This window comes from Euphorbia lathyris, chromosome 5 (assembly GCF_963576675.1).
Source record: "Euphorbia lathyris chromosome 5, ddEupLath1.1, whole genome shotgun sequence".
NCBI lineage: Eukaryota > Viridiplantae > Streptophyta > Magnoliopsida > Malpighiales > Euphorbiaceae > Euphorbia > Euphorbia lathyris.
In genome coordinates this window covers 82958064-82971954 of record NC_088914.1, presented here as the reverse complement: position 1 = coordinate 82971954, position 13891 = coordinate 82958064, and the positions used below count along the sequence as shown (strand labels likewise).

The 13891-nt window shown below is 31.3% G+C and overlaps 2 protein-coding genes across 2 annotated transcripts; one reads left to right on the top strand and one right to left on the bottom strand.

Moving 5' to 3' along the window:
* Nucleotides 1-1403: 1403 nt before the first annotated feature.
* LOC136229904 (ABC transporter G family member 10-like) lies at nucleotides 1404-3279 on the top strand. Its single transcript, XM_066018770.1, has one exon. It carries the CDS (start codon nucleotides 1404-1406, stop codon nucleotides 3246-3248), a length of 1845 nt encoding a protein of 614 aa, XP_065874842.1. The 3' UTR covers nucleotides 3249-3279.
* A 140-nt stretch (nucleotides 3280-3419) lies between these two features.
* LOC136230955 (transcription factor bHLH30-like) lies at nucleotides 3420-5754 on the bottom strand. The gene is made up of 2 exons (XM_066020173.1): nucleotides 5221-5754; nucleotides 3420-4181 (listed from the first exon to the last, which is right to left on the bottom strand). Exons 1-2 carry the CDS (start codon nucleotides 5518-5520, stop codon nucleotides 3687-3689), a joined length of 795 nt encoding a protein of 264 aa, XP_065876245.1. The 5' UTR covers nucleotides 5521-5754; the 3' UTR covers nucleotides 3420-3686.
* Between the last annotated feature and the right edge of the window lie 8137 nt (nucleotides 5755-13891).

Genomic DNA, 13891 nt, shown 5'->3' with positions numbered 1-13891 from the left:
ATACTTTAATTTTATTTTTTTATTAAACAATGTATATTTTAATAAACTACCCTTTCTTGACTTTTATCTAATTTATAGATAATGATAAATTATAGATAAATATGATAATAATAAATAATGATAAGTTATAGATAAATAATAATTATGATAATAAATTATATATAAATAATTATAATAAATAATGATAAATTACTGAATGCTGAAATTGAATGCTGAACTAAACTGATTGTTACTGAAATTAAATAATAAACAACGTGCCTAACTCATTCTAATTTGGTGGTTTAAGATCAAAATTTTTTTTTTTTTTTTGGCATTAAATGTTAGGGTAAAATTTTACCTAACAATAACAAGGATATTTTTTGTAAATTATCTCTCAATTCAATAAAAAGTGTTAATAAATTAAAATAGGATATAGTTTGTAAGCAAAAATTATTGGAAATCCATATTTCCTTTTAACAGAAATCCATATTTAATTAAAAAAAATGATTACCTTTGTTCTTATCACATTATTTACATGATACCCATTTTTGGAAATGGTTTGTTGGATAATCATATCAACAAAAGATGCAGTCTTTTTTCTGAGAGCAAATTGGGGTAAATTACACCCATGGCCACTTAACTTTACCCATTTAACATTATGGCCACTGAAATACAATTCTTAATAGTATGAGTAACTTTACACATTTTAACACCGGTGGTCACTCAACGTCTCAAAACAACCGATGACGGTCTGAAAATAAAAATAAAAATAATCGAAGAGTTAATGATATTCTAAGGAACTTTAATTCTTGAAATTTTTCGTTTTAAGGTTATTTATGTGTTATTTGGTTAGGAGGGAGAGTGAAAGCTCCAAAAATATGATTTTGAAAAATAAAAAATATGGTTTTATGGTAAATGTTGTTTTGAACAACTTTAATTCTTGAATATTTTCATTTTGAGGTCGTTAACAGTTATTTTGAGGACTTTGTTAAAATTGAGCGGCCACCAATATTAAAAAGTGTAAAGTTTAATGGGCCAAACCGTTAAAAATTGAAGTTGAGTGGTCATAATGTTAAAATGGGTAAAGTTCAATGGCTATGGGTGTAATTTACCCGAATTTATTGTAAATGCAAGAATGAAAATCAACTCAAAAGATTTATAGCAAAATCATCCTTCCTTGTTAAAGATTTAATCTTTCTTAATCTTAATTACCATCAGTAACAGTAAAATTAAGTTTTTTTAACTGTAACTCAACTAGTCACATGGATGATGCAATCCAACCCAATACACAGTCAACACAGTTCACCTGCAAAGCATTTTCTACATATGAAACAGTCAAGCCGTTTTATGTCTTTATAAACATATCTGTTTTTTGCTGCTGTCTGTCTCATCTTTTCCCTTCTCTTTGCTTTGCTTTTTCATTAATGGAGCAACCAAGAAAAGCTCCATCTCCGCCTTCTCCGCCTTCTCCTAGACCCGAAACTCGATTTAGAATCAACACAAAGAAACTCTACTACAAGCTGCCCCGTCGGTTTGATTGGTTTGCTTGGAAAAACAGTGTGGACACTGCCTACATTTTGAGGAATGTAAGTTGTGAAGCTAGACCGGGGGAGATCACCGCGATTGCTGGCCCAAGCGGAGCTGGAAAGACCACATTGTTGGAGGTACTTGCTGGTATGATCCCGCCTAGTAGAGTCTCCGGTCGTGTTCTAGTAAACGAAAGACCGATGAATCCTAGATGGTTTCAGAGGTTGTCTGGCTATATTGCACAAGATGAGCTTCTTTTCCCCCTTCTTACTGTTGAGGAAACGCTCTTGTACAGCGCTCGCCTCAGGCTGCGTGGGGGCTTCGAGACAGCTGCGTCGAGAGTGAAGGTTTTGCTGAAAGAGCTTGGATTGGAACATGTTGCAAAAGTGAGAATTGGGAGTCAATCATGTCGAGGCATTTCGGGTGGGGAGAAACGTAGAGTGTCAATTGGTGTTGATCTAGTTCATGACCCTGCAGTTCTTCTGATGGATGAACCAACGTCCGGGTTGGATTCGGCGTCCGCGCTTCATGTAGTACTGTTGCTGAAATCTATGGCTATACATCAAGGGAAAACAATTGTCTTAACCATCCATCAACCTGGTTTCCGGATACTCGAGCTGTTTGATCAGATTCTGTTGATATCAAAAGGCACTGTGCTGCATCAAGGGACCCTGCATCTCCTCGAGCAGCAGCTTCGACTTGCGGGGCATTCCATTCCTCGGCATGTTAACGTTCTCGAGTTTGCAATCGAAGTAATGGAAGCCGTGGTAATGGATACAAATTCTGAAGAAAATGAAACAGAAGATAGTGAGACAGATCAAGATTATGATGAACACATCAGAAGATATCCTCACTTAAACAATTTCAGAAAAACGGACACGTTTTACCCGAACCGACGAGGCAAGGAGGTTTTAATACTGTTTAAGAGATTCTCCACTATCATCAGCAGAACTAATCAGCTCTTCACTGCAAGAATATTACAAGCAGTGATTGCTGGGGTTCTTCTAGGCACCATATTTAGGAATGCAACTAATGATCCTAAGAAATACAATATACAAACTCAACTCGGGTTTTTCGCGTTCAGTCTGACTTTCTTGCTGTCATCCACAACAGAAGGTCTACCAATTTTCTTACAAGAGAGAAGAATTTTAATGACAGAAACTTCGAAAGGAGCTTACCGAGTTTCTTCCTACGTCATATCAAATACTCTCGTGTTCCTCCCGTTCCTGTTAATCGTTGCACTCCTCTACAGCACACCGGTGTACTGGCTGGTTGGATTGAGAAGGGAAATGGATGGTTTTATCTACTTCTTTCTGGTGGTATGGATGGTCGTTTTGATGTCGAATTCTTTCGTTCTAAGTTTTAGTGCTCTTGTGCCAAATTTCATTATGGGGACATCTCTGATTGCTGGCATTATGGGAGCCTTTTTCCTCTTTTCTGGCTATTTCATAGCGAAAGAGGACATACCGAAATATTGGATTTTCGTGCATTATTTGAGCCTCTTTAAATATCCGTTCGAGTGTTTTATCATAAACGAGTATGGTGGAGAGAAAGGAAAGGGAAAATGCTTGCAGATTCTGCAAGGAAACTGTTTCCTATATGGTGAAGGATTTCTAACGCAGCAAGGTCTCGACGAGTCGAAGAAATGGAGTAATATAGCAGTAATGTTCGGGTTCATTTTCGGATACAGATTTCTTTTTTTCCTCATTCTGTGTTATAGACAACACAAAGCAAGAATTTGATTTTCTTTTTTCATCAAAGTTCTTGTTTACATTCCCTTATTCAACTTCAATCTTGCTTGTTTCTGCTTATATAGAGTTACTAATTACTAGTTCAAGGTCTCAAAAGGGACTTCGATTTTCGAAATTGTGTTCGGGTTAGCAAATCCACTCTCATCTATAGAATTTCAAGTAGATTCAGAATCCAACTTTCTTACTAGTAATTGTAACACATGAACTTGTAAATAAACACTGCTATACCCGAAAAGAGAATGCACGTAAAAAGGGGATCCTCAACGAAAAACAAGAAATGCTCCCCGAAAAACGTAAACTATTGCAGCAAAGCAAACTATATGTAGCATTATATTATGCACACAAGAACCTATACTAGACTTTAAAAGTAATACATCAGACGGTAAAACGAGCAACATTGTAAAAGGCGCAAAATAGAAATCAGTATGCTCACCAAAGATCTGCAGACGAAGATGAAAACGAAGGATGGAATAGAGAAATTCTTCGCCTTTTGTGCGAAAGTGTGGATTTTAATGAAAACTCTTGTGTGGCAGAAAACTTGTAAAGTATAGCTCTGATGGCTTGATTGACAGAACTCGCAAGCAGCTCACGAACTTCAGTATCCTTACACCGTTGTTCTTTGTAGCTCGTAATGACGAACATGTTCTTCATTCGGCCTTCTAAGGTTGCAATCTCTGCTCTCATTAACACAAGGTGGAGTTCATCTAGTGCTTTTCGCAAGTCGGAAAGAAGTCCGGGTTTATGATCACAGCATAGTGATACAGTAATCAAATAAGGGGCACCATCTGATTTGTTTTCTTGTTCTTCAACTCTTATCTCGTCTACATCCGTTGGCATGAAATGTTCTTCGGTAGCTTCTGCGGAAGTTCTCTTCAGTTCTTTCATATGGCTAATAACTTCAGCAAGCAATGATGCTTTGTCCATCTGTAAGATCAAATTGAACAAGACCATACTTAATTAAGCAGAAGCTTTGCCAATAATACCAATCTAAATCTAATAATTCAAACACGAACTTGTCTAGGAATTATAACACGATTTATAGAGACAAGCCGACTCATATCACACCATCATCATTTTTCTTGCATTTATATCATATACAATCATATGAAACATATTAATATCCGAATTGTCAACTGAAACCAAATAAATCAAAGGAAAACAAAAACATTTTTAAGCCTCTGATTAAGCCCATGATCAATTATGTTTTAACACATTAATCCCTGATCTTTTAAATAGATACATTAAACCGTGATCAATTATTTTTTAACAGATTAAGCTCCTCTTGAACAACCCAATTATGTGTGCGATTCAAATTTTGTTTCGTGCACAGAAACTATGTCACCATTTTGACACATCACCTGACACAAATTGACAGGTTGGCGCAACGCTAAACATTGTTGTTGTGTGACCGAGAGGTCACGGATTCGAGTCTTAGAGCGACCTATTGCCAAAAAAAAAAAAGGCTTGGGAAAGCTTACTCCCAGAAAGCCCTTGTGGTGGGACCCCTCTCCAAAACGGACATTGACACCCGAAACCTTATTTATAAAAAAAATATAGCTAGGAAACGATAATCGAAACCAAAAAAGACAGAAAGAGACAAGAAACGAAAAGTGGAAACGCTACTGAAAAAGAGTTTCTTTGCTTTATGGAGCTAAGGGAAGCTAAGGACAACCTATGTTGCGGAAACCAGAAACCGAAAAACATTATTTCTAAAAAAAATTAGCTAGCAAACAGACACGAAACACGGAAACGGACATGAAATGCGGAAAAGCTAATGAAGATGACAACAAATGTATCATAATCGCCAATAATTTATAGGGTATCTTCAAGAATATAGAATAAAGAAGTGATTTTTAATTCTAATCACGAAAGAATAAACAAAAAGCATGAACTTTAGAATTTTCCCTAAAATTGACCAAACAGTGAAGCAATGAAATAGAAGATTCAAAGGGGGAAAAAATACCTTATTGGCACCAGGAACAATGTTTCTAAGAGTATCAAGATGAGCATTAATCCTAGCTCTACGTTTCCTTTCAGCTTCACTATGATTCCTCAAAGCTTCACTATTTCTCTCAGCAGATACCCCTTTTTTCCCCATAAGAACATTGGCCTTCACAAGCTCTCCTTTTTTAGTATCCAAAACCAAGGAAGAAGTTGAAAAAGACCCATTTCTTGTTTTGATTTCAAACCCAGAAGAAGAAGAATCCATCGAAACCCCATTACAAAACCCCTCTAAATCAGAGCTCAAAGAATGAGATTCCATTTTGGTATGTCTAAGATAAGAGTGAGTGTGGAAGTGGATATGGTTTTAGTAGGTGTTTATGTTTACAGTTGATGATATGGTAGTTCCATGAGAGAAGGAAGGAGAAAGTGCAGAGGATGAGGATGAGGTGGAGACAGAGACTGAGAAAGAACAGAGGAAACAGAGCAAAAGGAAAGAAAAGGGGTTTAAAAGATTGAAGCTTTTCTTGTTTATTGGAATCTTCAGGGTTGATCCCTCTCTGCCTGTTATATAATTGATAAAGCCAACACAACACTTCTGACATTCTTTCTTTTTCTTTTGTTTTTCTCATTTTATTTTTTTTACTAATGCCATGAAATTCAATTCTAACCTAGACATTGAAAATTAGCATTTTTTATGATGTATAAACCAAATATCTAACTCTCATTCTTAATTAAAAATAAAATTAAAGGATAAAAAATGAAATAAATAAACACTCTTAGTTCAAATTTTGCTAATAATATTATAACCAAGTTTATATGAAATATAGAAATTAATTGTCAAAAGAAAACTATACATAACAACATATGAAGTATTTGGTTTAAGCGCGGTTTATTTGATGAAAAATATTATAGAGAAAAAATATTTTTTTGATTTTAGAAAAATAGCTCAATGAAAAATTTTAAGTCCGTCAACATAAAAATTTATGAAAAACGTGAAGTAAATATTTATCAGAAGAGTAAAAAAAATTTCTAAATTTTTGGAATCATACTATATTCATTTTATCCTTTTAAAAACAGTAGTCATCCACCATTTTTTTCCGTTTTCCAATCTTGTAATCAAACATCGGAAAATATTTATTTTTTAAACGTAAAATTTTCTTATTTGATATTTTTTAAATACAATATTTTTCAACAAACCAACTATATCTAAGATTGAGAAATAAATAGTAATAACTGTTTTGGAAGTAACTATATAAAAAAATAGATAACAATAATAGTAACACAAAACATCAAAAAAAAAAAAAAAAAAAAAGGGATACAAATTTATTTATATAAAAAAAATCAATTCTATAATAGTGATATCAGGCAGAATATAATTTTGTCACGTGGCATTTAAGAAATCCGAACCAACTATCGAAGATAAAGAGCATGTATATCTCCTCGTCGAAATAAAGTAATGCGACTGGATTGATTCAGTAAGTCTCACTAGACCCAGTCAAGAATCTAGTCGTTACCATAATTACGTCTGATCTCAAGAATCACGGGTCTAGTAGGCTTGGAGGATATCCGGTCCCGATATGGGCACACTTCCTTGTATCAAAAAGAGACATGTGACCCACTCCGTTCCACAATCCAAAACCGTTTTATATAGCTCAACGTCAGTATAAATAGGGTAAGTTCAGCTTAAGGTACACGAGGTTATTCATTCTATTAAATTTGCATTGCAATTTTTGTTTACTATTGTGATCATCCTCTAATTCTTTCATAAAAAGGACTTAGTCATCGAAACGAGTTCGTTAAATAATAATGCATTTGATCCTATTTCTATGTGATTACATGTTGACATGTGGATTTTCATGATACCGTGGTATAATAGTAAATATCTTAGGCAGTTTTAGCCTGAAATAAGATTTAAATCTTATGTTTGATAGGAGTAGAATTTATACTTCCCAAAAACAATACAGTAAATTGGCATCTTATCTTATGCTTTTTCTTTGCAAAGAATTAGTGATTTATCAGGTTATGTCAGCTAATTAGACATAAAAAATGACAGAAAGCTACTATTGAAACCAATGTAAAAGAATAGTAACTTTGAATACTTTTATGGATAGTTGGGCCATTTTATTTTGAAATGTACCATAAAATCAATTAGTTAAATATTTTATTTAACAGAGTACTTCTTGTAATGTGGAATCGTTGATACGAGAGAATCCGAGCTCATAACATCTGCGCTGAGCAAGCTTAGAAGTATTTGTGGTTGATCCATAAACTAAGAATGCATGCCAAGAGATGGGGTTCTTAAGAAATGGAATGTATATGTCACTTATTAGAATTAAATTTAATCCTAATCGAACCTTGCTTAGCTAATTTCTATTACATATAGATAATTAATTAGGCCCACGTGACTCAATTAATTAATTTTTACATCTCACACTCGCGCATAGTGGAAACATGTTCTTTATCTCATTTCGTTTATACTTGCAAATAGTTCGTGTGACCGACATATTATCGAGAGCTCTAATATTGTATACTTGTTGGAGATATACAGTCTCTCGTCAACATGTATCAAAACAAGTAGTATACTGTCGTTGCAAATATATAGTCTTTTTTATGAACATGTATTATAGAACAGTTGTATGTTTTATCCCAAATTTCACATCACATTTACGGTAATCAATCTTATCTCTTCAATTTTTTGTTTTCATAATTATGTCCCTCAATATAATTGTCTGGATGGTGAAACATAAATTATTATAAGTGTTTGGGCGTTAGTTTTATAATAATATTCATGAATTATAGTTAGTTATTCCAAATATAACGACCAGATCCGGAGTGGGTGGCGTTGGGATAGGCGTTTGAGCAATGAAGGATCTTAAAGGATGGCAATGGGGCAGGAATGAATCACGCTCTATTATCGATGTTTAACTTAGTACTTTTTTACAAATGTTAATTCAAATTGATGTTATTTTGTATGTGAAATCTAAATTTAAAATTCTCAAAAACCTTAGGTTCGTTTTAGTACCTTATCTTTTTAATATAAAACAAATTTGTTCCATGAGAAAATCAGCTTTTGATTTGTTTGAAATATAAATTAAGCCAATTTCATATAAGTTAGGCTTGTTTATTTATAAGTAAAGTAAAAAAAAAATTCATATGCTTTCACGTATTAATAAATTGGCACTTGACAAATAAAATTGTCTAAACAGTGATTGAGTTTTTTTGTTTGCTAAAAACAATAATATTTTAGTTTGACACTATAAAAATAATCGTAAACAACTTTAAAATTGAAAATTCTAAAAATTAAAGTTATTTAGTACCATATTTACTATGAAACCAAATTTTGTACTTTTTAAAATCATCATTTTCGGTGCTCTCTCTAAAACATTCATTTTTTTCTTCTCACTAAATAACACCTAAATGACCTTAAAATTAAAAAGTTGAAGAATTAAAGTTGCTTAAAATATTATCAAGTCTTTAAATTTTTCAATTTTGAGATCTGCTCATTTTAATTTCAAGATTCTTGTTTTTAATAAAACAAAAAATCTTAGTCAACTTCTTGAGAAAATGAAAAAGCTCATTAACTATTAAAAAAATTTAGATACCCGTTTAACAATATGTGAAAGTACATGGATGTTTTTTAAACTTTACCCTTTATTTATTTTACTCTAATTTTGGCATGAATTAGAGTAAAAAAAATTGTACAAACCTTTTATATGCTGAGATGTAATTAGCATCCCGCATTAACAATAAAGAGGTAGCGACTTTTCGTTTTATCGTAGTGTTTATTTGAATTCTAAATGAGCAAATGAATTTAGTCATTCACTATTCTATCTAAACTTATTAATTCTAAATCTTAAAATAACTTTAAATCTCGATTTAAAAATTCTAATAAGTCTAAATTACTTAGAGCATCTCCAACAGCTTTTTAAGTTGACTCTTAAATTAAAATTTAAGGAGTGAGAATGAAAAACCAGCTCCAACAGGTTCTTAGTTGCTCCTCAAATCACTAAGAGTCTCTTCATCTTATCTATTAATAGAGAGCCTCTCTCCACCTCTTAGTGTCTCTTAATTTATTTTTTATTAATAATTTATTATTGAAAAGTCTATATCCTCATACTATTAGTAAATATAATAATAATTAATAATTTTAATGATAAAATAATAAATAAAAAGTGAATATAAAAAGTATTATTGGAGATAAAATATTTTAGTCACTGTTAAATTATTGAAAGTCAGTTATTTATATTATTTTAGAAAGTGCTCAAGTGTCTGGAAATGCTCTTAAAGGTTAAAATTAGTTAGATGAGCATACTGTTATTTAAGGTTAAAATTACTTAAAGTGGCCTAAGTAAGTGCCGCACTTGTAGCGTGTGGACTGAAAACTGTTGGACTCAAATTTGGCGCCCACATTGTTGAACCCTGTTTTGTCACTTTGTGGAATTACCCAAAACGACAACTAAATATGGGCCCTTCTTTCTTTGCCACGTCTTTAATTATCTTTCCACATTAATCCATTTAATTATACTTCTCTAATCACTATCTCACCCTTTTGATTTTCTGGGATCTTCTTTACTCTCTTCTGCTTTTCCTTGTCATCGTTTTTTATCTTTAATATATTTTGGCAAAACTTCTCAAATCTTTCTATAATTGTAAATTAGAGATTAAACATTTTGGATTTGAAAAACAAGACTCCATTGATATATTTTATATTTAACTACAAAAGCTAAATAGTTATTTATAAATACAAGATAATCATCTCTAAGATAATGGATTAAATATAGAAGCTTGAAATGTATATCAAAAAAGTTGTTAAACTTTAAATTTTTTGAACAAAATTATTAGCATTTCCATTTTATTTAATAAAATAATTTTAGTCAATCTATGCTTTATAATTTTGAGCAAGATTCAACGTCTTACCACTCAGACCAACCCTCAATAGCGCATATATATATATATATGATTGTTTATAGATTTATTCCTTTTCTTAGGAAGTTTCGATATATATGCTGCTCTCTTCTTTTCTCCTTAAATATTTACTTGATAAAGATATTCACTCAACTCCTTGATTTCTTATAATCACATGATTTTTAAAATCGGACCGGATCGGTTAATTGAATCGGTTTAATCGGAAATTGACCAGGTTTTTGGCCCGGTTATAGCACTTTTGGGTCACTGCTAATGACCCCATTTAAATCGAGGAAAACCAACAAATCGGGATCAACTCAGTGAACCGATCTCACTTGGATTTAATTAAAAAAAAAATTAAAAAAGTTGGATTCAAACCCCAATGTATTAAATATTTAATAAAAAAATTCAAAAGAAACTATGAAGTAGCACACCTTGATGCTATTTGGTGATTCCCCCATCCACTTATCTATTTATAAGTCCAATTTGTGTTTCATTTTCTTCAATTTTCCAATGTATGATTAATTCTTCATTATTCTTCCATTTTCCACTTTGTGCTTCCTTATTCGTCGGCTCTACATAAACATCAAAAATTTGGAAAACTTGGAACTAAATAAAATTAGAGTAATTATAAATAAACATCCCACTTTGTGCTATTGATTTATTTATTTTTTCATTATTTATTTATTTCATTTAATATCATAATTCAATTATTTTTATAAACTAAATCTGACTTCTTGATTTTGCTATTGGATTTACTAATGACATAAATACTACTATAAATATAATAAAATATTAGGGATATTGTTTTATTTTATCATACTGCTTTGGTTAAGTATATTTATTAATTTATATATATATATATATATATATATAGGAGAGGGCTCTTGTGAAAACCCTTTTTTAGGCGAGGACACTTCCTTATGGTGAGAACACTCAAAACTACGTCGTTTTGAGTATGAAAATTAAAAAAAATTATTGCTACTTATGGGGTTCAAACCTAGGACTCTTAATCTACACTCCACACTACTTACCACTAAGCCAATTACTTCCCTTGTGTATTATGTCGCGCGCTACTTAATATACCACTTTTCTTTTAGCTTCTATTGTTTAATATTTGATGCATGCACTTATTAATATCGATTAAATGTGCATAATAATAAATTATTAATAGAAAAAAAATGTGCATAATAATGAATTATTAATAGAAAAAAATCAAATAACATGCTCTAATTTCTTATTTATTTAATTCATCTATATTTTTATAATTTATGTTTTAAAATGTTAAGGACGATGTTCTAAATATTGTTACATATGTTCTAAACTTTATAATTTGTGTTCTAAAAATTAAGTATAATGTTTTAAAAAATTAGTAAATATATGGATCATTTTTGTATTTGTTCTATAATATAATTTATAACTCATATTCTAAATAACATAACGTATGTTCTAAAAAACATAACGTATGTTCTAAAGTTTATATTTTGTGTTCCAAAAATTAAGTATAATGTTCTAAAAAAACCAGTAGATATCTGGATCGTTTTTTCATTTGTTCTATAATATAATTTATAACTCATGTTCGAAAAAACATAACACATGTTCTAAAAAATATGTCGTACGTTCTAAACTTCATAGTTCGTGTTTTAAAAGTTAAAATATATGTTCTAACGTATGTTTTAAAAAATATATAGTTTGTGTTCCAAAAATTAAGTATAATGTTCTAAAAAAATCAGTATATATCTGGATCGTTTTTTCATTTGTTCTATAATATAATTTATAACTTATGTTCGAAAAAACATAACACATGTTCTAAAAAACATAACGTATGTTCTAAAAAACATATCGTACATTCTAAACTTAATAGTTCGTGTTTCAAAAGTTAAAGTATATGTTCTAACGTATGTTTCAAAAAAAATATTTTCTTATATAACATAAATTATAAAAAAATATAAAGGAATTAAATAAATAAAAAATTAGAGCATGTTCTTGGATTTTTTTCTATTAATAATTCATTATTATGCACATTTCTTTTTTTCTATTAATAATTCATTATTATGCATATTTAATCGATATTAATAAGTGAATGCGTCAAATATTAAATAATAGAAGCTACTAGCACAATGATATATTAAGTAGCGCGCGTGATATAATGCATAAGAGAAGTAATTGTCTTAGTGGTAAGTAGGGTGTAGTGTAGATGGAAGGGTCCAAGGTTCGAACTCCATCAATAGTTTTGAGTGTTCTCACCATAAGGAAGTGTCCTCACCTAAGGGAGGGTTCTCATTTGATCCATTCCCTATATATATATATATATATATATATATATATATAATATTGATTTATGATGTTGTCTGGTTCAATCAATCCGAGTTAACCGGTTGAACCTATTAACCCCTGACCTTTTTATTAATCTGGTTTGATAACCGATCCGGTTTTTAAACATAATAATCAAGAATTTCCATGTTTTCATTATGGGTTTTGATCTATATATGAGCAAAGATTCAATAACGTGATAAAAAAAATACAATCACTATGTCATTTGAACCTTCAAATGACACAAAATACATGACAAACATTTTTTTCGTGTCATCTTATTGTTTTTAGCAATATTTTTAAACTTCTATCATTTGGAAGCTTAAGTGCAAAATGTTGAAATAAAATAAACTTAATTAAATAAATAAATAAATAAGAAGAAGAAGAAAGAAAACCCAAAAGACATAAATAATAAATATAAGTTGACATGTTTTGTTGTTTAGAAAGAAAATAAAGAAGTATAGTATGAAAGTTTGAAAATAGATACATATGAATTGTGGTTTTAATTAGTCCTAAGTATATGGACCAAAAAATATGCTATGTATGGTTTATATTTATCATTTAGCTCTATAAATATAGAGTTGTATTTGGTTTTGAATGAATGAAAAAATATAGTAGTATTGAGTGCATTTAAAATTGTGTAAGAGAGTAAGACTTAGTGTTTTGTACCATTAAATATTATATTCCGAAAAAATCCAATTACTCCTCTCAAATTACATAACCAGTCTTTTATAAAAAATTTATTTAGTCCATTTTTCTAACAAAGTGGTATCAGAGCCATATTACGATAGTTAGTCTTCCGCCAAACATATCCTATAAAAAATACCAGACGGTCTCAAACTTCCTTATCAATACCTTCAGCTCACCAAAACCAATTATTCAAGTTGGTATATTCGAATGAAGGCGTTACTCGGATGTCAAGATGTCTGGGATATTATCGAAAAAGGCTATGTAGTTCCAGCCAACGAGGCAACGTTGTCACAGGTAGAAAAAGATACTCTGCAGAAAAATCGCAAAAGCGATCAAAAGGCGCTTACTCTCATCCATCAAGGTTTGGATGAATTAATGTTCGAGAAAGTAGCTGAATCTACCACCGCCAAACAAGAGTGGAAAATCCTACGAGTTTCTCTTCAAGGGGTGGAGAAAGTTAAAAAAGTTCGTTTGCAGATGCTGAGAGGAGAATTCGAGACGATGAGGATGAAAGAGACGGAGACCATTAGTGATTACTCATCCCGAGTAAAATCTGTCGTAAATCAGATGTGGCAGTATGGAGAAAAAATTAAAGAGTCCAGAATTGTTGAAAAAATTATGCGATCACTATTACCAAAATTTGATTATGTAGTGGTGGCTATGGAGGAGTCCAGAGACATCAGCGAAATGTCCGTTGATGAAGTTGTACGGTCATTACAAGCACGCGAGGAGCGGTTTGAGAAACGAAGAGAAGATTCCGCAGAACAAGTCTTAACAACAAA